Source organism: Rhinolophus sinicus, linkage group LG15 (assembly GCF_036562045.2).
Source record: "Rhinolophus sinicus isolate RSC01 linkage group LG15, ASM3656204v1, whole genome shotgun sequence".
Classification (NCBI taxonomy): domain Eukaryota; kingdom Metazoa; phylum Chordata; class Mammalia; order Chiroptera; family Rhinolophidae; genus Rhinolophus; species Rhinolophus sinicus.
In genome coordinates, this window is record NC_133764.1 from 48334300 (window position 1) to 48357065 (window position 22766).

The window sequence follows — 22766 nt, forward strand, 5'->3', positions numbered from 1 at the left end:
TGTTTAACAAAATTCAGTGGTTCATTGTAAATTAACCTCAAGGAAGCTAGAGAGGATATGGTCTGATAAGCTCTGCCAGAGAAAGACAAGACAAGCGGAGGTCGATCGATCGGCTGACTATATTGACAAGATACTGATTGGTTACATGTTGAAGAAAACATACAATACAAAATACAGAAAAAGTTGGTTCCATCCCCTCCCACTACCCCCCTTACCCCCCCACCCCCAAAAACTCATCATCGTGATTTGGTCAGAACAGGGCTCAGAGCCAGAGGTCAGTCAGGGTGACCAAGGACGAGGAGGGTGGGGTGGGTTGTGGGCAGTGGGTTCGTGGCTGTCACAATAATGCTGTGGTTTCTCTCCCATCTGTGAATCAGGGGTGGAAGGGTGGGGGTGGGGGGCTGCAGCCTGATGCCAGCCAGCTGAAGGCAGAGCTGCCTCTCCCTTCCCTAGCCCGAGCGCCTGCCCCACCACCCAGAACCAAGCCCACTCCAAACACGGTAAGGATATGGATGCTCTTGCTGAGTCTGCTAATCAGCAAGAGGAAAGGAGGGTAGTTGCTCCCACCCCTGCCTCCCCATACACAAGGGTGGGAGGAACAGGGGCCCGTGGCTACGACCAGCAAAGGGAGAGTGGGAGAGCAGTAGAAAGGGCAGGAAGTGGGAAGAGCAGAAGATCATATATATTAAAAAAGTGACTTAAGACTTAAAATTGAATTAGTATTTGTACAGAAAGGTGCAGGTGGAATAACTCACTCCGGCCTATGATCAAAATTATATGGTGAAATCATGGTGGACCCCTCCCCCTGCCCCCGCAGTGGTGGCCCGAGGCATTAAGTGCGATTGGTTAGAGTGGATTCCAGTCGGGTCATTCAGGCGGAGGTGGGGGCAGTGGGTGGGCAAGGGGGCTCAGTTGCTGCAGCACTGGCTCCGGGTGGCTGGGTTGTTCTCCTGGAGGTCGACACCTCGGTTCCGGCCTGGAGCACCAGCTGCACTCTGGGGCTCGTTCTTGGGGAGCTTCTTAGCTGTTTGGGAGAGGAGGGAGAAAATGTTTGTGGGGGCAGGCCAATACTGTTTCCCAAGTCCACCTGAATGGAATCTGGCCTTTACCACCCAATCAGCAATAAGGAACATACTGAGGGCTTCACTTCCATGTATCAGGTGCATTCTGAGTGTTTCAGGAAACTGAGGCAGAGAGAGGTTAAATGACTTGCCCAAACCCAGAGTTAATAAGTGGTAGAACAAGGACTCAAACCCAGGCAGGATGACTCCAGAGCCAAATGGCCTAAAAAAAATCCTAAGAAGTGGGTAGGATGGTGACACAGGGTTTTAGATGGGTGGCAAGCTAAGAGGTCAGGAAATGAAATGTTGAGACTTTGGCCCAGGCTTTAGAAACTTCTGGAGTGAACTATCTATATCTGAGAGTCAGATGAAGAAGAAAATGATTTTATCAGAATATTAAAAATGGTGAAAGATCTGTTGGTGAAGGGACCTACTACGGAACAGCAGGCAAGTTCTATGCCCCGATGTGGGGATGGGAGAAGAGGCAGCTCACCTATTGCCATGAAAATTTCATTCACGTTCATTGCGGTCTTTGCTGATGTCTCCATGAACAGCAAACTGTTGTAGTCTGCATAGGCTTGTGCTTCCTGATTTGGACAGAGGTGAGAAAGTGGGTGGGAGGGAAGTGTTGACAGTTGGTAGGGGCTGAGGCCCAGGATAAAAACAAATCTTCCCTGATCACAGTGCCTTCTACACAATAGCAACATTGTGCAGGGGCTTTTCAGGCTGCTAGCTCTCCTGCTCCAGGTTCCGCTGAGACATCTGGCCCCATACCCCCCACTTAGGTACAGCACCGCTCAGCTCACAAACACTGGCAGAGGTTTGACTCAGGTTTCCCTATGTCCATTCCGCCTTCTTGTTCTTCACCATCACTAGGCCAGGCAATACTTCTAGAAAGTGATCTTACAAATACCGTTGCACATTTGAACCAAAGCACAGCAGTATGTGCATGTTGACTGCAGCACAAACCACCTAGAAGCCCAGCAGTCAGGGACTGGTAAAAAAATATAGTATGTAGAACACACTCCCATCTATGTAAAGAAAGGGATTCATACCCATGTGCCTATTTCTGGAAAGATGAGAAACTGAGGAGCTGTGGGTGGGGGCGGGGAGGGGGAAGAGACTGATTTTCTAGGATTAGAGACTTAAATTTCATTTATATACCTTCTTGTGCTGTTTAAATTTTCCTACATGCTGGTATTACATGAAAAAAAGTATTTTTCAATAATTTCATTAAAAAGTCACTTTTCAGAAAAAACGAGCAGAGGCTTCAGCTCCCCGTATGCACACACACGATACCCGCCAAGGAGAGGCAGGCAACCCCCGTCGGTCCATGCTCGAGTCATGAGGACGGCAGATTGAAGCGCCGCTGCTGCCTCCCCATAGGGCCCTTCCTGAAGCCCCTGAGGGGCCTGGGGAAAGCCGAGTGGAGCTGCTCACGCCTCCCCCAAGCCCTTTCCATGCCCCCCACCTGGAATTCCACGGCTCTCTTGCTGGCCAGGTCTGCCTTGTTCCCCGCGAGCGCAATGACGATGTTGGGGCTGGCCTGCCTCTGTAACTCCTTCACCCAGTTCTTGGCCCGTGCAAACGTATCCTGGGGAGACAGGGCCAAATGTCAAAGGGACAGAGAGGCATTCTGCCCAGGCCACTCCCTGGAAAAGCTCGCGCTGGCAGAGCCCAAGTGATCCTGGTGAGACACCCCCAAACAACAGGAAATCTGCCCACATCACATCCAGGAACAAAGGTCAAGAAGGGAAAATCTTTACTGTGTTGGTGATGTCATAGACCACGATGGCAGCCTGGGCCCCCCGATAGTACATGGGGGCCAGGCTGTGATACCGCTCCTGTCCAGCTGTGTCCCAGATCTCAAACTTGACTGTTGTGTCGTCCAAGCAGACGGTCTGTGTGAGGAAGGCCGCTGTAAGAGGGAAGGTGGTGTTACCAGGCAAGAAGGAGCTCGAGAAGCCACCCCCACTTATCTCCACTCTTGCAGCTGGGCTCTGGCACTCAGAAGCCTTCTGTTGAGATGGGCACAGAAAAGCCCCCGACATGGCGGTCAAGCAGGCCTGAGCAGGGCTGGTGGAATTTCTATTTCTGTCTGTGTCGAGGGGGCTGTGGAATGCACAGACTTTACAGACCCACACTCAGCAAGGGCAGGAGAAGAAGGGCAGCCGGCTTGCACCTGAGCCATTTCAGGAGCACTCAGAAGAGGAATGCGGCAAAGGGGCAGCAGACAGAAAGCCCAGGGGAAACCTGACTCTTAGCTCAGCCGGGTGGGCCCACCCTCTTCCTCCTCCTCCCTTCCCTCAGAGAGAACAGTCCAATTTCAAACCTCCCTATCCCCTCAGTGTGCTCCAGCCCAGGGCTGCCACTGGCCTTCTGTTTCCTGAGGACACTCTCATACACTTAGCTATGCTGGGGACGCCTGAAAGTACAGGCTGTTCTATTGCTAGGCGGAGGCTGGGCGGCTGGCTTCACAACCGCCCCTGCCACCTCCAGGGACGCTGGCTAGCCACCCCCCCAGCTTTGACCTTAACCCATTTCTAATTGGCCACCCTGGGGCTTGACCTTCAGGGAACAGAGTGACCCTACTTTTGGCCTGAGGAGGCAGGGGAACAAGACACTTGTGCATATGCTTCAAAGGAGGAGTCCAAGAGCTGGGACAGGCAGGTGGAGTCCCCTTTGCCCAGGACCCAGAGAGGATCCCAGAGCGCTGCTTTTGCAAGTCCACTCTCGCATCTGCCTTCCCCCCACCTCCCTGAGGGCACGGGGCACCGCCTCACTTCCCCCTCTCCAGCTCCTGACCCGAGTGCTGAGGAGGCAGCAGAGATTGCTGACATGGCCCGTTTTGTTTCCAGCTGCCTGGAAACCTCCTACCAACCAAGAGGGTAGAGAAAAGGATGACCCAAGCCCAAGGTCAGCCCTGGCCCCTCAAGGTTTACACTGGCTACTAAGGCAGGAGGCTGAGCTCAGACCCTTACACCCTCAATGCTGACCACTGGGAAATCAGTGGCAGGCTCTGAGCCCAAGGGCAAAGGTCAGCTTCAGAAATATCAGCCCACTCACCAGGCCATTTCCCCATTTTGGAAAGTGGGAGAGGCCAGGGCAGACGCAGTGCCTGGCACAGTCAGAAGGACCCACGGAGGTCTAGACCCCGCCTCTCCCTTCCCAGAGGCTGGGTCAGTGGAAGGGTCTTTGCCAAGGTGACACAAATAAAGAGAGAGAACCAGGAGAGGAAGGCAGTTTTGACTCCCAGCTAATTCTTGGGACTCTGGCATGGAGACCAGCTGTTGGATTTGATTCCAGGGCCCAAATGAGGAGAGACGCTGCCGCCCCAGGTAGGTTTAGTCTCTTTGGGCAAGTAGCTCCCTTCTCCTCAATGCCAAGGCATTTCTTTGGCCTCCCTGAGGCCCCCCCACCTTGTACCACTCACCTCCAATTGTGCTCTCCTGGTACTCGTGGAATTGTCCTTTGACAAAGCGGAGGACGAGGCTGGATTTGCCCACCGCGGACTCCCCCAGCAGGACCAGCTTAAACTGACAGATCTTGTTCCCAGCAGCTGGTCCGTTGGGTCGCGCTGCACCTCCCCGACCCGCCATGGCCCGTCCCGCTGTAGTGGTACCAGTGAGCGTGGGGGCGGGGCCGGTGCTATGCAAAGAGGCACTTAATGGGGAGGGGGGCCTCCAACTGCAGGGGAGAAATCAGAAGCACTGGGTTAGCCCAGAGACTGTTGCGCAATGAGCCCTTCTTAAATCACACGTGTCTCCCTCTACCCTCCCTGAAGACCTAGCTGACCGCCTCCCATCACCCCAATTCCCTGCCCTCCACCCCCAGAAGTTAGGAGAAGAGCCCTGACTAGGCTGTACCACAAATATATTTGCTCTACAACCATCTGAGCAGTAAAGAGACAAGTGGTCTCCCCACTTTAGGCTCATGCTTCTGAGCAAACACACTGACTTCCCAATCCCAAATTATGTGCATTCACATAGATGCATGCACAGGACAGGAATGGGCATATGCCAGTCTGGTGACACTGAAGTCAACAGGATGCTTGGGGTACCAAAACATCGCCCAGGAAGACACTAGGATGGAGGTCAACACACAATGAACTTGCAGTCTGGTGGCTACGAGCACACCTGCCTCTGCAAAGCCAGCATGGGTGGAGAGGCCCATCAGGGCACAGGGAGTCCCAGCAGAAAGCTCATCAGACAAGGTGCTTGCCTAACCTCGTGGGCACTCAGGGAGCAGCGCCTGGCTGGCGCAAGTTATCAAAATAGCCATTTTGTCCTGCCCTCTCCAGAAGGGCTGACTTTTTCAAGCTGAGCCTGTACTGTGCACTGGAATCTAAGCCTCATCCGAGCCTCCCCCTGCAGTGCTCTCATTTTTATGGGCTAGAAGTCTCACACACATTAAAAAACAAAACACACACAAAACCAAACACACACCAATGCCAGAGCTCTGCTGGCAGTCAGAAACGGCTGCCAAATTTCCCTTTTAAATAGAGATCTCAGTTCCATTCTCTACTGGCAGAGGCAGAGGGTGACGCAGAAGAACAAGGGAGAGGCATGGGGGGCGGAGACAAACACGGGACACCAAGACCTGCACCCTCAGCAGCTGCTGTTCCTGCACTAACGTCTTAGTCACTCGGCTGGTGATGGCTTAGGAGGTGCAAGGTTTCTTTTGTTAGGTTTTGGAACTGCAAAGAAGGATGAGGCGTCTACCTCCAGAAGCCTCTAGAAGACTTACACTAAACGATATCAGAACATATCCAGAATGTTTTACGAACGAGGACTGTGAGTACGTATCAGGTCCTGAACGCTCTGGCCAGAGCCTGAACTCAAGTCGGAAAGAAAAGACTGTGATCACACTGCCCTTTGCATTAATAGTCTATGCAGGAGGGGTCTTTGGAACAGGATCCCAAGGACAGCCCTGACCTGCCCCTTGAGCAAGGGGAACGTACTCCCTTATAGTCACAGGACAAGGGTGTCAATGAAGAGGGGGCTGCTGTTTGTGGGAAGCAGTGGTCTACGCTTGTGCAAGAAGCTGCCAGCAAAAGGCTCGCTTTGTGCAACCTCAAATCGGTTTTCACGTCCAAGCTCTCCCAGCAACGCGTTCAAAAAGCGAGCTTCAGGAAGAATGATTCACTCACCAGGAACAAGAGTTTCCTTTCTGGACAGCACCAAAGGAAAAGAGGTTTGAAATGGGGCCACCTCTTCTCCAAGAGTACAAGGAAGGAAGTATTTGGGGCGGAGGGGGCCCTCAATTAGTAACAAGAAACGCCAGTTTTGAAATACTTTATAGCTTAAGATGCTTTCTCTTTTCACCTCCCCTCAATGATTTTGCAAGACTCTATGGCCCTTGAGACAAGGTCTACGCTTCTGGCTTCTCTGAGATGCCTTCCTCACCATACTTAGGTACACATGGGGAATTCAAAGAATGCTTATCAAATGAAATAATTTTCAGGGACAGCTAACATTTACTGAGCAATTATACAACGACTATCTCCTTTACACTTGAAAACAAAGGCTATGTCAGATGACTAGCCTGATGCCCTGCTCAAGGCCACCCAGCAAACAGGTGACAGCCTGGTCCAGGGAACTCGGGTTGCGTGTATGCTCAGCTGTTTCCCTGCCATTCTCCCTGCTGTGGAAAAAAGATGGAGGCAACACCCACCCCGTGTTTGGTTCAGGGTTGCTGAGTGAATGAGACTCTTTTGTGGCAGCAGCTTTGCTGGCCCAACAAGGTCTGGCTCTGGCAGACGGTCACAGTGCTCTTGCAGTCCCTGAGGACTCCCAACAATGGGAGGAGCCACCCAGGGCCAGGCAGGGCGACAGCAAGAAGGGAACGACAATGGAATTATAAGTTGGTTGTTACCACAAATCCACGTGACAGAATTTTAACTAGGCAACGGAGTGTGGCTCGGGCCCTGGAGAAGGAGGTATAAACAAGTGGGGAGAGGGAAACAGAAGGCGAAGTCCCCAATTCCAAAAAAAAAACAAAGCAGCTGCAGCTGCGGGCTACCAGCACGAGTCAACAGCACCTACGAGTCAAGAAAAATAGAGACGACATCTAAGTCTTGTCCCTGTCAAACCAGTGGGTTTCTAAAATTGCCCACACAGAACGCGGTTTTTTAACAAGTTGGAAGGAGAGACAAACAACTCTTACGCAGTGGTTCTCCACTCGCCTACACATCAGAATCACCTGTGCAGCCAGTCCCTGGAGGTTCTGAAGGTTTGGAGGCACGGCCGGTATCTGCATTTGTTTGATTTTTTTTACAGCGCTGTCAGCGCTCCGCCTAGCACAAACTGGCTGGTGACATGTTCCACCTGGATGCTGGTCCTGCCTTCCAGACATCTGAGCAGGCACACCTGGCACTCTTTATGGCCTGCTGCCTCGTGCTTTTCCTGGCCCCACTTGGTGATCACATGAACAGAGGTGGCGAACCTTCCCAGACAAAAGCACAGAGGAAGCTGATTTTGCCATGAAGAGCACCCACCCAGCCGGCGCACGCGTGTGTGCGTGTGTGTGTGTGTGTGTGTGTCTCTCTCTCTAAGACAGGCGGGGGCCGCACCCAGAGCCCCAGGAAGCTTCACGCTGCCCAGTCCCCTCCTGGGCAGGCGGTCAAGGTGAACTCACACGAGGAGCTGGCCTGCCGCCCTAGGGAAGGACTCTCACTGTGGGAATTCTTCTTTCCCACGGGCGACAAGAATCATCCACGGGTACAGTCAGGAGATAGAATTATAACCAAAAATGGTGCAGTGAAAGTCTTCTTTCAGTCAAAAATCAAATTATCGTTAAGAGCCAAAGTTGTAGTCAAAATTTCTTATAAGATACAGAATGGGCCAAAGTTTTGTTGTTTTTCTTTTTTTTAACTAGTCTCTTCAGCACCAAGAAAAACAGACAAGTAGAATGGATTTCCTCCTGGATATTTTCATGAAGCTGCTGCAATGGGTAGCTTCTGATCCATGACAAAAGCTTCTCTTTGGCATGGCCTGTTCCCCACCCCCTCCAAATTAGAACCCTGGTTTGTTCGGAGGCCATGGAGAAGGAACGCCATTCGTAACCGCGCATCTGCACAGGAAACGAATGCAAGGACTGGGCCATACCCTATGCCTTTTCCCAAGACGCACATGAAAGGGCAGAAAGGACCCAAGCTCCTCAATACTCTGGCCCGGTGAACAGGCATACCGGGCATATGCCCACACAGTTCTGGGGGACGAGAAAGAAAAAGGACACCGCTCTCCCCTGCTCTGGACACTACAGATCAGTGGGTCGCAAACGTTTTCATCAGAATCGCCTGGGGCATTCAGACAACAACCCTGCCCAACTGAATTAGAATCTCTAGCAGCGGAGTCCAGAAATCAATGTTTTTCAAATAAGTTCCCCAAGTGATTCTAGGCAGCTGATGGAAGCACAAGAGCCACAGGTGATACAGGAAGGAGCAATGCGAGAGACAGAAAGGCACCCCCCCATCAGCGCTGTGGACCGTACAGGTGGATCAGATTAGGGGTGGGGACAGTTTCCTGGCTTCACTCAACAATGGAAGCCTTCTCCAAGACTCCGGGCGCTGCTGGAATGTGACCCCTCTCCTCCGGCCTCCATTCAAAAATTGCACGTTTCTCTTCTCTAATCCATGAAGTCACCGCGTCATACTTTGTGTCTTTCCCGGTAAAAGGGTGAGCAATTCCAAAGCTGACGGGTGTCTCTCGTGCTTCCTGTTTGCTTCAGCGACTTCCTCTAGCTGACAGTCCCAGCACAGGCTGGAGAGTGAGCTGACTAGGGACACCCGTCAGGCTCTGTTGACCAGAGGCTCACTCACCCAAGGCTCACTCAAGGTTAGCCTGGGGGGGGGGGGGGGTGCAGGGGCGGGGAGAACCACGTGGCCCCGCCCAGGCTTCCCTGGAGGTGATTCTGGCTAGTGACACTTTACTCTGAAAAAAAGCATTCCTGAAAAGTTAACACCAGAAGAGTAGGGCAATTTAAGCTGACAGCAGAGCAACTTGTTAGCTTAAAGAGAATGCAAAGGGACACAGAGAGGTAATTAGGTTCAAAGGCTAAGGTGGAAGACCTTAAAAGCTCAGATCACCAGGGAGCTGATTTACCCATAGACTCAAGATCGCAGCTCTTCCTCCAAGGGGAAAATCACCACCACCACACACAGGACCAGAGGGCAGATTCAGCAGGAGCAGCTGTGCTCTGCCAGAGTCACCGGGGCCTCTAGCTGGTTGCAGACCCAGGGGAAAGAAGAATCTGTAGCAACATAAGCCATGAGCCACGGGAGGTACCTACACACATTCCCAGCACAACTAGCAGGTTAGGACTTGGGACACTGAACCAGGTTTGGTCTATGCCGGCTCCATTGTTTACCACCAGAGTGACCTTGGCCAAGTTAGACAAGTGACCGCTGTTGACTTCAGTCCCTTATCGTTGTTGGAAAGGTTAAATGAAACAACGCATCACACACACAGCACAGTATTAGGCTGAAGGTAAGGTTCCAACAGGTGCCAGGTTTATTCTACTAAAAGGTTAACTAGTTTCAACTCATTGGTTGTCAAAGCTCAAAAGGTCCTTCAAGACCTACTCCTCCCCTTCCCAATTAGAGGAGATGAAGGTGAGGTAAGGTGACCTGCCCAGGGTCACAGCCAGGTGGTGGCAGAGGCTGAGCACAGGACTCATAACTCCAGCAAGGCTCCCTCATCAGAGATAGAGAACCCAGGAATATTACCAATGTCATTACATCCACCAGGACAATTGTAAATGGAATAACGGAGGCTGCCACCTTCTATGTATGCTTTAATAAAATATGGCTCTTTAACTATGGAAAAAATGAGTTTATATCAAATTAAAAGAGAACACTGCTATATGCAAAAGTTTTATATCTTGATTTGGGAGACAGATACATGGATGTATACAAATGTAAATGTCCAGCAAACTGTCCACTTAAGATTTGTAAGCCTTACTATATGTAAGTTACGTGTCAATAAAAAGGTAAACAAGGTTTCTGGTATAGAATTTGCATACAATAATGAGAAATTAAAGCTCCCAAATGATATGAAATCAATCTAGCTCCCCTGTACATAAAATATTTTCTGCCTCCTCTTTAGTATAACAAAATTCAGGATAACAAAGACAATAGAAAAAATGACGCCTAAATTAGAAGACTAAGAGAGAACAAAGATACCCAAACAAACAAGAGAATGGGATTCAGCACGAATACGACTTCTGCGTATATATTAAGGATATATTTATTGTTTGTACTGAACTGTGGGCTAAAGAATTGTAGAGTTGCTTACAGCCTCATCGTACTAAAAAGAGAAGCCAATATTTTCATGTCTTCTCAATGAGGAAGGTTATGATAGTGTGAGGTCTGCACTCTCCAACCAGGTCAGAGAATGAGTTAAGAGGAAAAAGGGCTGTGGGGTGGGGCGGATGGAATCAAAGCGAGGGGTGTCTTCCCCCGTGTGACCAGGACGATGCGATGGCTCCACACAGGAGCTCTGTCTTCCCGGGATAGTGTAACGGGCAGTTTGGCCCTGGAAGCCAGGCTGAGATTTAAGAAACACTCTGATGGAGTGTGTCAGGCCAGGGCTGGGGCTCCTCATCCCACCCGTAAGTAGGGAGATGGCAACAGAAGAGGAAGGGGTTGCCGCCTTTACACAGCCACAGCAGGACTCCCCCCTTTCCCGGGGGAAGGGAGGGAAATCATCCCAGAGGGGGACTCAGAGTGAGCTGGGTCCTATACCACTGGGACAGGCCCTTAAATCTGTCCCCAGTCACCTAACCCTCTTACCTGGGATCAGTTTCATCTCACTCCCCTTTCAGTGGAGCTGAGTGCCTAGACTTGCACGACACAGCAAGACCCTGAGGGAGTCCACGAGAGCTCTAGCTGAGGCCGCCAACACCTGCAAAAGGGGCAAGTGTGCAGGGGCATCAAGAGGTTTAAACCCTGCATATACACGACCAAGTGGTCCTTCAGCACTGTCCAGGCTGAGCCTGGAGCCCTGCCAGCTGTCAGCCAGGACAGAGCACAGCTACTCCTGCAGTGCCTCCCCTAGTGTGGGAAGGCCTGCAGGGACATTCGGGACAGATGCTAAGCTGCGTTAGGTGGAAGCCCCTCCAGGAACAGAATACCTGCCCTGGAAGAACACCAAGAAACCCTTCCCTGAGCTCCAAGCTGCTTTCTCAGCTCTCGACAACAGATGGGTTCCCTGGGAAGGCTGAGGGAAGCAGAGTCAGCGCTAACTTCAGCCCAGGGATGAAAGCTCCACCCCCTGCTGCCTCTCTTCCTGCACCCACAGGGAAGAAGGCTGCTGGGGGTGGGGTGGGGGACATCTCCATGCAGCTGCTGACACAGCTTGGTCCGTGTGATCTGCCCATACTGTCCAGAAGAGCCCCAGGATTCATGGGCAGCTCTAGGCTTCTCATTCCCCGGTCCTGAGGGCCAGCAGGAGCCAGGCGTTTGGGTGGCAGGTTCAGAAGGAAGGTCAGCCAGACATGGGACGGCCTGAAGTTGCACCAGCAAGGCTTGTCCTGCCCACTGATTCAAAGAGGCACCAGGGGCCCTAACAATGACATTCCCAAGGGGATATTCCCCCTACGAGGGCCTGGCCTCCAACTCAGCACCGCTCAGTCAGCAAGGCTGTGGCAGATTCTCTGGCCCCACACAGGGCAGCTCTACAAGAAGCCTCAAGCAGAAGCTCAACTTGAAGTCGTCCACTTTCTGCAGCACAAATCCATACGCACATACCCAGCGACAGGACATGGTGGGGACGGGGCTGAGGCTGGGTGATGGCTTGCACCCCACCACCCAGCCCACCACCTGCCAGTGCCAGGTGGGTTGCTAAGAAAGAGCCAGCCACGGCACAGGTTCTTCCCCGGCCCCAACCTACGCCTGCTGTGGTCCCAGGACAGAGCACAAGTTATGTGAAAGCCAGTTGGAGGGACACAGGCCCCTGCTGATCCACAAGCCTCACAAAGTCCCCGTTTTTGTTTTGCTCATGCAGCTACTGTTTACTTAGCACAGTTCTGACTGGAAGCTCATCAATGCAGGCCTGTCTTCCCCTCTGTCTCAGGAGGGTCTCTGTAGGGCCAGGAGTACCAGCCAGGACAGCTGTCACTTGTGCTGCTGCCCCAGGCCCAGAAAAACTCCAAGAACCTCTGCTGAAGGTCAGGGTCATCAGCAGAACCTGTCCATCCAGCTACTCATACCAACAACAGCAACGGACACCTCTCACAAACCCTTCCGGTCTTTATAAAAAAACAATAATCAAAAGAAAGCCAATTTAATTTGCTGTCCTCTTCGTCTTGCCCTCAGCTCTTAAACAGAGAGCAGAGGACAGAGGTCACGTTAGAGGAAAGCAGGGGGAAAGAGAATCCGGTATCAGATACCAACAAACCAAATTCCTCTTGCTCAGCTACTGCACACACTGTGGTCAGAGGCTGCCCAACTAACAAGAAATAAGGTCAAAGTTCCCACTGTGAGATCTGAGGGACCATGGCTGCTCTCCGGAGCCTGGGTGCCAAAGAACAATATTTTAGGCCAACTTTTTCTTTCATAATTTTTGCTGAACAAAATGTAGGATGCTGCCAGGTGAAGAAACCAGGCAATGAATGGGTCTGCATAAGTTTCAATGAATGAATCACACTTCCATTTCCATGACCCCAAATTTTCAGAAGACTGTTGTGGGTGGCAAGAGATTGGCGAACTTGGGGGCTTGAGGGTTGGGAGTGAGAAGGTGAGAGTAATTAAGGGCACTTTGTAGATGAAAGGGGCCACAAAGTACAATTCTCGAAGGCTAGGCTGTAAGTTTCCTTTGGTTTAACAGCACAACACATCAAGCCTGACACACAGTAGGTGCTCATAGATGTGGTGTGCCGAGGCCTGGTTAGGTTTGGCAAGAGAATGGGGGCAGTTGAAAGCTTAAATACACATCTCTCTGCCAGACAGCTCAGATCCCCAAACAGAGCCACAGCCCAGCAGAGGAGACACTTCACTACCCCAGATAGGTTCCTTCCGCACAGGAGTGAAGACAGTAAATGCTGGACTCGGACAAACTTCAGTTCAAGTCCCAGAGCCACCACTTATTAGGGTGACCTGGTGTTGTGTCGCTGAACCCATTTCCTGACATGTGAAATGGAGAGACTGGTATCCATCTCCCAGGGCTGCTGGGAAGAGGAGGCCTCGTAAGACCCTTAGCCAAGGGCCTGGCTCAGAGCAAGCACTCAGCGATGTACACAGGACAGGGACGCTCCGTCCCGCCAAGTCCCCGTGAAGGAAGTGGATTCCTCTATCGAAAGCTTCAGACACCATTCACGCATTCCTTTTGCTGCCAGTTTCCCTGCATTCCACTCTTCAGAGCCCCTCATTTGGAGAGAATGCTGACTTGGACATCTGCTATGGGCTGATGTTTGCATCCCCCAAAACCCACGTTGGAATCCTAATCCCCAATGTGATGGCATTGGGAGGTGAGGCCTGAGAGGTGACCAGGCCACAAGGGCAGAGCCGCCTGATTGGGAGCAGAGCCCCTTTAAAAGAGGCACCAGAGAGCTTCCCTGCTCCTTCAATCATGGGAGGGCACAGTGAGAAGCTGGCCGAACCCAAGCTCATCAGAACCCAACCACGCTGGCGCCCTGATCTCGGACGGCCAGCCTCCAGAACTGTGAGAAATAAATTTCCTGGTTTATAAGCCACCCAGTCTGTGGGATTTGGGTAGAGGAGACCAAATAGACTAAAACTACAACTTTCACCAGTGTCCTGCTCATACCTGATGTCCTGTGTCTTGTCAACGACCCTAACCGTGTATTCTCTGAAGACTGGCTTCCAAAGCCACAAAAATGGAGGAGACCACCACCATCCAAAAAAAAGAAAAAAAAAAATTCAGCAGTGAGTTGAAATCCCCAACCAGGCAAACTTTAGCTCCTTAAAAAAAAAGAAGGGCCCACAACACAAAACATCTCAAAGTCTCTTTCAGGAAAGGGAAGAGGTGGTTCAGTTGTGAAGAGGGGGAGGGGACAGGACTAGGACAGCTGACAAAAAAAACAGAGTTCCTTTTAAAAACCAGGCTGAAAATACTAGCGGTTTGGAAATTGGAGTCATTAATCACCACGGCAAAGCTCAGAGAGCGACTGGTAACTAGGAAAGCAGCCAGGGGTAGGGAGGCCACCCACGTCCTCCCCGACTCCGGGGCTGCTCCTGACAGAGCCACCTGAAGAGGACACACATGGAGCTATGAATAGAAGGCAAAAGGCTTGTAAACCAACTCCTGTTAAGATCCCAAGTTAGTGTTTCCAGCAGGGCTCCAGTTACACATCTTCAGAGGGATGACAATTCAACGGAAGGATTTAAGCTAGTCAATGATTCAGGATCACAGCTCAAAGTGACAGCCTGCCCTGAGCCCGCCTAGAGCCATAAGCCCTGCACACACCCTCCCAAAGGGGAGGTCCGTTTGTGAGTGGCAGCCAAAAAAAAAAAAAAAATGCCAGCCCAGTCCACGTGGGTGTTCTTCCGAGACCCAGAGTCCTGGAAAGTTTGGCTGGAGAACTTAGCGCCTGAAGTAGAAAAGGATTATTACCTCATCTTCCTAAGTGGATAGTGAACTCCAGAGTAAATATCAAATCCGACTGTTTTTTGGATCACGCAAAGCATTAGGCAGGGACATGAGAAATACGAATGGGTGAGTAAAGAAGCAACTCCCAGGATTCTCACACAGTGGGTTTCCCAGGTGCATCTCTATCTGACCGAATTCCAGAGTATTCAGTGACTATTAGTAACCATCAAGAGAAGAAATAACTTAAACCCATCTGTGTAACTCCACATCAACATACCTAGAGGAAATGTTTGCTAAAAAAGCAGTGGCCCTGGAGAGGCAGCTGACTGTAGGACTGGGGCAGGAAATATATACAAGGCATATCCTAATGCCTGCAAAATAAGGATGTGCTCAAAAAATGAAAACCAAAAAACCCCACAATGATAGGGGTAAGTCAAAGAGACCTGAAAGACCTCCCAATGGACAAAACTAGAACAATTTGAGCAATAAAATAAAGCAGCATTGGTTTATAAATCAGTGTGTAAAATAAGTATCTGTGAGTCCATACTGATATAAATAATTGAATAAGTAAACAAATGGGGGCGAACAGACAAATCTCTTGTACACAACAATTCCAAGTAATTCATGGAGATATTCTGCCCTCCAGGAGAAAGGCCGAACTCCCCACTCAAGTGTAGGCTCCACCTAGTGACTCTGTCCCAAACAGGACAGTATGGGAGGGAGGAGGGGAGACAGCAACTTTACAGAGGAGGAACCTGCCAAACATCACCTCAGCCAGGTGACCAAGGCTGCCGTCCACTCTGATAAGGCCTGTTGATTATATTTCCCTTGGTGGGATGAGAACGGCACTTTACCTCTGTGGTCTTCCTCCCAAAAACTTGTAACCCCAGTCTAATCATGAGAAAAACATTGGACAAAACCCAGTTGAAAGACACGCTGTCAAATACCTGACCGTACCCTCAAAACTGTCAAGGTCATCAAAAACAAGGAAAGTCTAAGAAATTGTCACAGCCAAGAGGAGGCTAAGGAGGGAGACGTGACAGCTAAAAGTAATGTGGTGTCCTGGATGGGATCCTGGAACAGAAAAAGGACATTAGGTTAAAAACTAAGAAAATCTGAATAAAGTATGGGCTTTAGTTAATGTTATCCACACGGCTTCATCAGCTGTGACAAATGCACAATACTAAACAAAGTAAGGTGTTAGTAACAGTGGAAACTGGGTGCAGGGGTTTGGGAGAAAATTCTACCACCTTTACAATTTTTCTGAAACTACTCTGAAATAAAGTTTATTTATTTATTTTTTAAAAAGAAAATGGTGGCTCATCTTGGGACAAAAAGAGATCCAAGGACTCCAGTGACCACAAACTCCTGTTCGTAAAGACAAGTTAACTTTCCAGGGAGCTGGGCCGAGGGGTGAGTGGGAAGGAGGCTGGTGGGAGCCCTGGCAGGAGTCTCGAGACCAGCAGAAGATGATACCCAAACCCCATAGGCACAGGGCAGGGAGATTTAAAGGCCAGACCTGTGGGTTACACAAGGGAGGGCTGCCCTCACCGCTGTGCATCTGTACCGTGGACGCCACCTGGCCCCCCCCCTCCACCCCCAAAAAAGGAGCCTTGTGCAGATGTGCAAAGCAGCACCACAGACCATAGGGAAACTCACTTCCACTGACCCTCGCTAAGTGAGCCCTGGCCTGGGGGCGCTGCTGCCTCACCACGCGCAGCTGCAGAGATGGTCAACAAGACGATGGAAGGCCACAGCCATGCCAGCCTTTTCCAGTGAAACTCTTCACTGGAAATGGAGATTTGGAAAGCTCTACCCTCTGGAATTTAGTTGGGGACCTCTCCCCGCCTCCTCCACAGCGCCTCGATCTTCTACACTGTAACGTTCCTCCTATTTACCTGTTTCCTTTTCTATCTGTGAGCACCTTTCTAGAGAATGGTCCGAAGAAATGGTCCAGGCTTTGGGATCACAGGGCTGTGAGTGTGAAGCCCAGGTCACCACATCCAAGCTGCTGAGCTTCGAAAGTGTGTGTTAAAGGAAAGGGGCAGGCATTTGCTTCCAGGGCAGGTGTGAATGTCTGCCCTTTAAAAAGCACACTGCAGACATGGGAGGACTGGACACACAGATAAATGGGACACAATCCGTGCCCGTACGGGATCACACACTTGACAGGAAGTGGACAAGGGGCAATGGAGGAAAGCACAGGGAGGAGAAAAGCCCTCAGCCTACCTGCAGGGATGGAAGGCTTCATGGAAGAAGTGACATTCCAACTGAGCTTTGAGAGAAAAGGAGGGAGGTGCTGCTCCCAGGAAGGTGAGGTGGATAAGAGCTCACAGTTAGCCTGGGGAGGGGCAAGGAGGGGCTGTGCTGTATGGGGACAGAGCCCAGACTTTCCATTCTGTCCCCTGCTCAGGCACTTACTGCTGAGTTCCCCACCATAACATGGGGATTAAACGGAATACCTTCCTCCTGAGGCTTTTGTGAGGATGGAAGGAATCAGCTTGTGCGAATGGCTCTGCAGAGTGCCTGGCACATATTAAACATAGCTTGAAAAGTTTAGCTTTTCTTGTATATTGTTCCTACTGTGTTTCCCCGGAAATAAGACCGAGCCGGACAATCAGCTCTAATGCGTATTTTGGAGCAAAAATTAATATAAGACGCGGTCTTATTTTACTATAATATAAGACTGGGTATAATATATGACACTGGCCTAATATAATTTTATATTAATTACATTAATTTTTGCTCCAAAGACGCATTAGAGCTGATTGTCCGGCGAGGTCTTACTTTCGGGGAAACACAGTATATACAGGAGATGGGGATATTTACTGTAAAAACTAATATCTTGTAATACCAGGTTAGTAATTGGAGGACTCCTTAAGAAATATTCAGATTCTCCTCTGCCAAGGCACTGGATTTGGGAACATTCTAGTTTACAAATCCTACCTGAAGCCGTGTTTCTCAAATAGCCTCAACAAAAGTACTCCTGACTAAAGCAAGGTAGGAGAGAGAAAATGCAAAATCCCAGGAATGTGAGATTCGAACACAAAGCAGCCTGCTGCAACCAAAATATTGTCCTCAAGTTTCCTGTTTTAGCTTAAACTCATGCAAATTTTGCATTCCAATCTATAGTAGATCCAGGGCTGTTTTAATATAAAAATGTTTAAAACTGAGTGAGACTGAAGTGCCGAGAAGATGCAAAGACCTCACCTAGTCTGTGGCTCTGAATATCCATAGCACATGACCCCAGCAGGGTCTGAAAACCCCAATGGAAGAAGCACAATCATGGCCTTGGCATTCTATTCTGTAAAATGGGAACACAACCCATATCAATTCTGTTATGAAACAAGAAAAGTACCAGGCATCACAGCAACAACCCTTGGTACAAATGTTGAATCAGAATCCCATGGATGAGTTATGATGTACCTTCAAAACCCCAAGGACCCACAAAATTGTTATTTTGTGAGTATCTGTTTTGTGCCAGGAACTAGACTAGCTTCTTTACCCTTTGTTTCTAATTCTGCAAGATATTTTGTATCCTCACTTTACTGGAAGAAACAGAGGCTCAGCCAGGTCAAGTAACAAACCCAAGGCCACTCAACTGATAAGTGGGGGATTCCAGATGACAACTCAGGTCTGGCTCCTCCAAAGCTCGTATGCCTTCCACCCCATCACACTGCCTCTCTTCAAAGGCAAGGGTTAGAAGAAGGTTCTTTCTAGGAAGTACTTGCTTGGTGGGGCTGAGTTGAAATCTATGACCTTGCTGTTTCCATATAAATTCTAGTGAAAGGAGCTGTTGGTGGAGAGCCACATTCTTTCCACCTGCAAGCAGGAGGCAGCACCAAAGGGGAATCAGAGGGCTAAGCAGATGCCAGCTCCGCTGGTTCCCCACACCCTTAACTGTGCCCAGAGGGACCCCTGAGTCCACGCACTTTTACTTTCATTTTGTAGCCATCACAACTTTCAGGTTCCTAATAAATTAATGGCATGCCGATGTCAGCAAACTCTCAGGCCCTGAAGGGTACTGACTGGGGACTCATAACTGCCATGGTCCCCAGAAGCAGAGAAACAGTGGATCAAGAAAGAGGCTAGGTGGGGTAGGGGTAGGGACGAAAACCAGCAGCTGAGGAGGAGTGCCAATGATGAGGAATGCTTAAGGGTCTGCGCTTGGGCTGCTGCCTGCTCACTTTGCATGTTCACTCCTTTAACAAACAGACCAAAAGAGGGCCCACCATTAGGAAGGATGCAGCACATCTAATCCCAAACCAAGTCCTGGCTCTACCACTTTCTAACTGTATGATCTAAGGCAAGCTACTTAAATTCCTTCAGCATCATCTCTAAAGTAGAGATACAAACCCCACTATCTCCTAAGACTCTGAGAGGAACATGTGAGAAAAGAACCTTGCAACTTGAAAATGATTTATAAAAAATTAGTTATTACCGCCCCTCTATAGTATCAAGGCAGAAAAAGACCCACTAGTTTTAAGAGGCAAGGGAAGAGAGTAAAGGCATGAGAAAGGAGGGGCTTCTGTCCCACTCAGTGCCCTCTCTCTTTCTGCCAAGCAATGTCAGATCTCGTGAGATTTCTGGATGCCAGAAGTGGCTGCCTAACCACTCAGGGCACTGGTGCTTTCCTTGTCTCTCTGAAAAGGAGACCTTCTCCTTCAAAAGCCTGTTTTCAGAATCAGAGCTGGGAGAGCACGTCCAGACAAAAAAAGGTCCCCTCAAAGACTGGCCAGCCTCACCCTGGCACTCTCAAAGAGTTCCAGAAACCACAGCCTACTACTGAGGAGGTAAGTTTGGTCAGAGATCAATGGCTGGTAAACAGTCAGGCCTCTCTGGCTCTGCCCTCAGAGGCACAGTCTGACCAGATTAGAGAAACTGGGTTGGCCACAGAAGTCTCCAACGACCCTCCAAGGAAGCACACACAGATAAGAGAACTTGTGATCTGACTGTTGACCCTAATAAGGAAGTTTTTTTGTTGTTGTTCAGTAAAAAATGAAGTAAGTGCATCCCAGGTCTAGCTCAAAAGTTTGTAGGAGTCAGACACCAGTTATACTGTCCAGAAATTGTCAAAAAGATCTCAAGGTGAAAAGATTTTAGCACTTGTAAGCAGTATCCAAGGGCAGAAAAGATAGCCTAGAACACTGAAGAGCTACAGAAATCCCCAAAGATTGCATGGTTTTCCCTCCCTTCCTCTGCTGTAGATAGCTAGGGTCAGTCATGGCCTCAAAGAGTCAGGCTGCTCTCATTAAGGTACAGTCTCTGGCCTGTACTTTGGCCACATAACAGAGAACCTCCCAGCTTGATCTGAGACAGCAGCCATTTCACACACCTAAGTTCCAAGCAATAGACAAGGATCAGATGTCAGTATGGCCGTCTCTTGGAAAGGCTGGGGGAATAAGCACTTTCTGGCATGTATGGGAACTCTTTGGGCTACAAAAATTAGCACATTAAAAACCAGTAGGTGTCATTGTGATCTCAATTTATTCTTCTATAATTTACAAGTTGCCCAAGTCCAGCAGGGGTTGGAGATAGACCCAGGGACTAGAAGTGGCATATACCTGTTGAATAGGGAGGAGTGTGTGTGTGTGTGTGTGTGTGTGTGTGTGTGTGTGTGAAAGAGATAGCCCAAGTCCCTTCAATTTCAGACTCCTCATTTTTGGTCTTTTCTCTTCCCTAAAGACCAGCAGACAAGAGTCGCAGGAGGAGCGTCCCTCTGAGGCAGCTTGGAAACCACTCATATGCTCTAGGAGGACAGCCCTGAGCCTGGAGCATGGGGGGAGGAGGAGGGGAGTGAGAAGATAATGAATGGGCAGATCCACCCAGATCTGTGATCTGTAACTAGGATAAAGCAAACCTCAGCTAAATTTTTCAGAAGCAGGAAGAGGGATACATTCAGAGGATAACACAGCTAGAGAACAACGTAACTAGAGGGCAGGGCTGGGGGCAGAGGCAGCAAGACAAGGAGAAGACAGCTCATTCCTAAAGTGACCCAGACCTTAAATTCTGCTGAGATCTTGGTTGGCTCTCTGGCTTGAGGGAAGAGAGGAAGTAAGGAGTTGTGGGAACGTGTGCGAGTAGAATGGTCTTACCCAGGACCCCCACCCCCACTTCCAGGAAATCGACACAAAATTCCTCGAGGGTTGGAGGGACAACTGTTTTGGTGGGATAGTTGGAAGGAAAACGGCGACAGACAGCACTCCTCGCCACCTCTAAAAGAGAAGGGGGACAGGTTCCTTCACACCTGGCAAAGATTCCTCCAATTCTGGGAGCAGTGGGAGCGGAACTTAGGGTCTCTGCCTCCCACAACTGGACTGGACAGGCCAGAGGAGAGCTAGGAGGGTTTCCCAAGGCTCACGAAGGGCAAGTAAGGAAAGTAAAGAAAGGCTCCCCTTTTGCCCCGACGCCTGGGGAGCTCCTTAAGAGGGGGCTACGGGTCGGGGGAGGGGTCAGTATCTCCCTGAGCCGGGGATGGGCGGGAGGAAGGGCTGCCCCGAAGAGACTTCAACCCGAGCGAGACAATGAGTCTCGGGACAGGGACACTCACTGTGGCTCCGGAGCAGCGGCGTTACTTGGGGCCGGGGTTTGGACAGGCTCCGCTCCTCTCCCCCCGGCGGTGTCCCAGGCTCCGGCCTCCACTTCCGCCTTTCAGCCGCTCCGGATCCGGATCTCCATCTCCGCCCCGCCCCTCAGTACTCCCAGGTGACTGACAAGGCGGAGAGACCAATGGGAGGCAGTCTTAGCCGACTCACAAAGCGATGCCTATTGGGGGCGCGGGAGAGGCGGGAGAGCCTGCGCGAGGGACAGCGGGACTTGTAGTTCGCAGCGCTGGGCGGAGTCGGTGGCCTCCTGGGACTTGGGCGTAGGGTGGAGCCGGCTGCCGGCGAGGCGGAGCCGGGCAGGGAACTTTTTAAGGCCGGGCTTGCTAACAACGTCACCGCCAGTTCCAGGCGCCCAGAGTACTGGCGGGTTGTGGAACGTTGGAAAAGGGCAGAAGGCTGCGTGTGCAGACTTATGAAGGGAAAAACAGTGTGAATGAATATGCACGTGAGGCCTTTTAGACTAGTCCTGAGCTCTCGCTAACTCGGAGAAGCCCCTGTCTGCTCTTTTGGGCCAAGTCAGCCCTAGGAGCCCGATTGTTAGGGACATTCTGTGATGGAGAAGGTGATCGAAGCGCTGTAGGAAGGGTTCTCTGGAGGCTACTGGGTGAGATCAAAGAGAGAGCTGCTGCCACTGCTCAGCAGTAAGCCTTTGGCTCCACCCCAAAATACACCAGGATCACCTCTGCCTCTGCCTGTCCTCTCACCCAGTCAGAGCCTGCTGTTGTCTCTAATGCCAAATACAGAGCTGGACCGTTTCTGCCTTGTCTCTCTCCATCCATAAACACAGATTAGAACCACTTCTGTTTGCCCCCACCTTGCCCTCCGTGTGGATCAGGACTGTTTCTATTTTTCCTTCCCCCCTCAGAATGGATTAGGACCACTTCTGTTTCTGCCCACTGCCTGGCCCCCAACATAGACCACACCTCCTTTGCCTCTGCATCTCCCCACGAGGGACACTACTCAAAACCTGTATGCAATCAAAGCTCCCCCCAGAGACGGCTGTGGGCGTTGTTCCTATGACACCAGCCAACACCATACTCTGGAGCCTGAGCTAGAGAATTGACCCGTCTGAGACAACCTGCCACAAAACTGCCCACGCCTATTTCCATCGGGTCACCAGGGCACCTCTTTCTAACAACATTCATCACATTCACCCCCTCCCACCCCTGTAACGATCACCAAAGAAGTGAAAGTTAAGAGGGAAGAAAGGGCTTAGGAGAGCAAAGAGGGTGGGGCACAGTGGGATTCCTACCAGGTTTTTGGCTGGTGACAAGCTCTTGCCCAAGACCCTTCTGTACCTGGTCTGCAACAGGTACAGGATCGGTTATCCAGGATTGGTGGTGACTCCTGTGGGCCACCTTTCCAGGACTGGAGGTGGGCCTGAGCCAGGACTCCGTCCCCACATACTGTGTCTGAATCTGTGACTGTGACTGGGGTGGGGAAAGGAGGGGGTATAATGGCCCATAGTGACTCATTAAGGTTTCTGCCTCATCCCTGGGGCCTCTGGTGGCATGAATGTGGTGCCAAGTGGATTGGTTGGCACCATTGCCCTT

At 50.6% G+C, this 22766-nt stretch overlaps 1 protein-coding gene across 2 annotated transcripts; it reads right to left on the reverse strand.

The window, feature by feature from the left end:
- Nucleotides 1-100: 100 nt before the first annotated feature.
- Nucleotides 101-21317, reverse strand: RAB5C (RAB5C, member RAS oncogene family). 2 transcript variants are annotated; one of them, XM_019747592.2, is made up of 7 exons: nucleotides 21159-21291; nucleotides 10852-10963; nucleotides 4495-4748; nucleotides 2828-2979; nucleotides 2533-2655; nucleotides 1555-1648; nucleotides 101-1024 (listed from the first exon to the last, which is right to left on the reverse strand). In XM_019747592.2, exons 3-7 carry the CDS (start codon nucleotides 4658-4660, stop codon nucleotides 909-911), a joined length of 651 nt encoding a protein of 216 aa, XP_019603151.2. In that variant the 5' UTR covers nucleotides 4661-4748; nucleotides 10852-10963; nucleotides 21159-21291; the 3' UTR covers nucleotides 101-908. The 2 variants fall into 2 exon arrangements, with proteins under 2 accessions (XP_019603151.2, XP_019603150.2); XM_019747591.2 differs by lacking the exon at nucleotides 10852-10963 and having other exon boundaries at nucleotides 21159-21317.
- Between the last annotated feature and the right edge of the window lie 1449 nt (nucleotides 21318-22766).

What these genes read in the sequence shown, in the direction of transcription:
- RAB5C (XM_019747591.2), bottom strand. Translation starts at nt 4,660, where the DNA reads ATGGCGGGTCGGGGAGGTGCAGCGCGACCCAACGGACCAGCTGCTGGG. An exon ending in CCAGGAGAGCACAATTGGAG is followed by an intron (nt 2,980 to 4,494) that starts GTGAGTGGTACA and finishes TCCCTCTTACAG; the next exon opens with CGGCCTTCCTCACACAGACC. An exon ending in TCTATGACATCACCAACACA is followed by an intron (nt 2,656 to 2,827) that starts GTAAAGATTTTC and finishes CTGTCTCCCCAG; the next exon opens with GATACGTTTGCACGGGCCAA.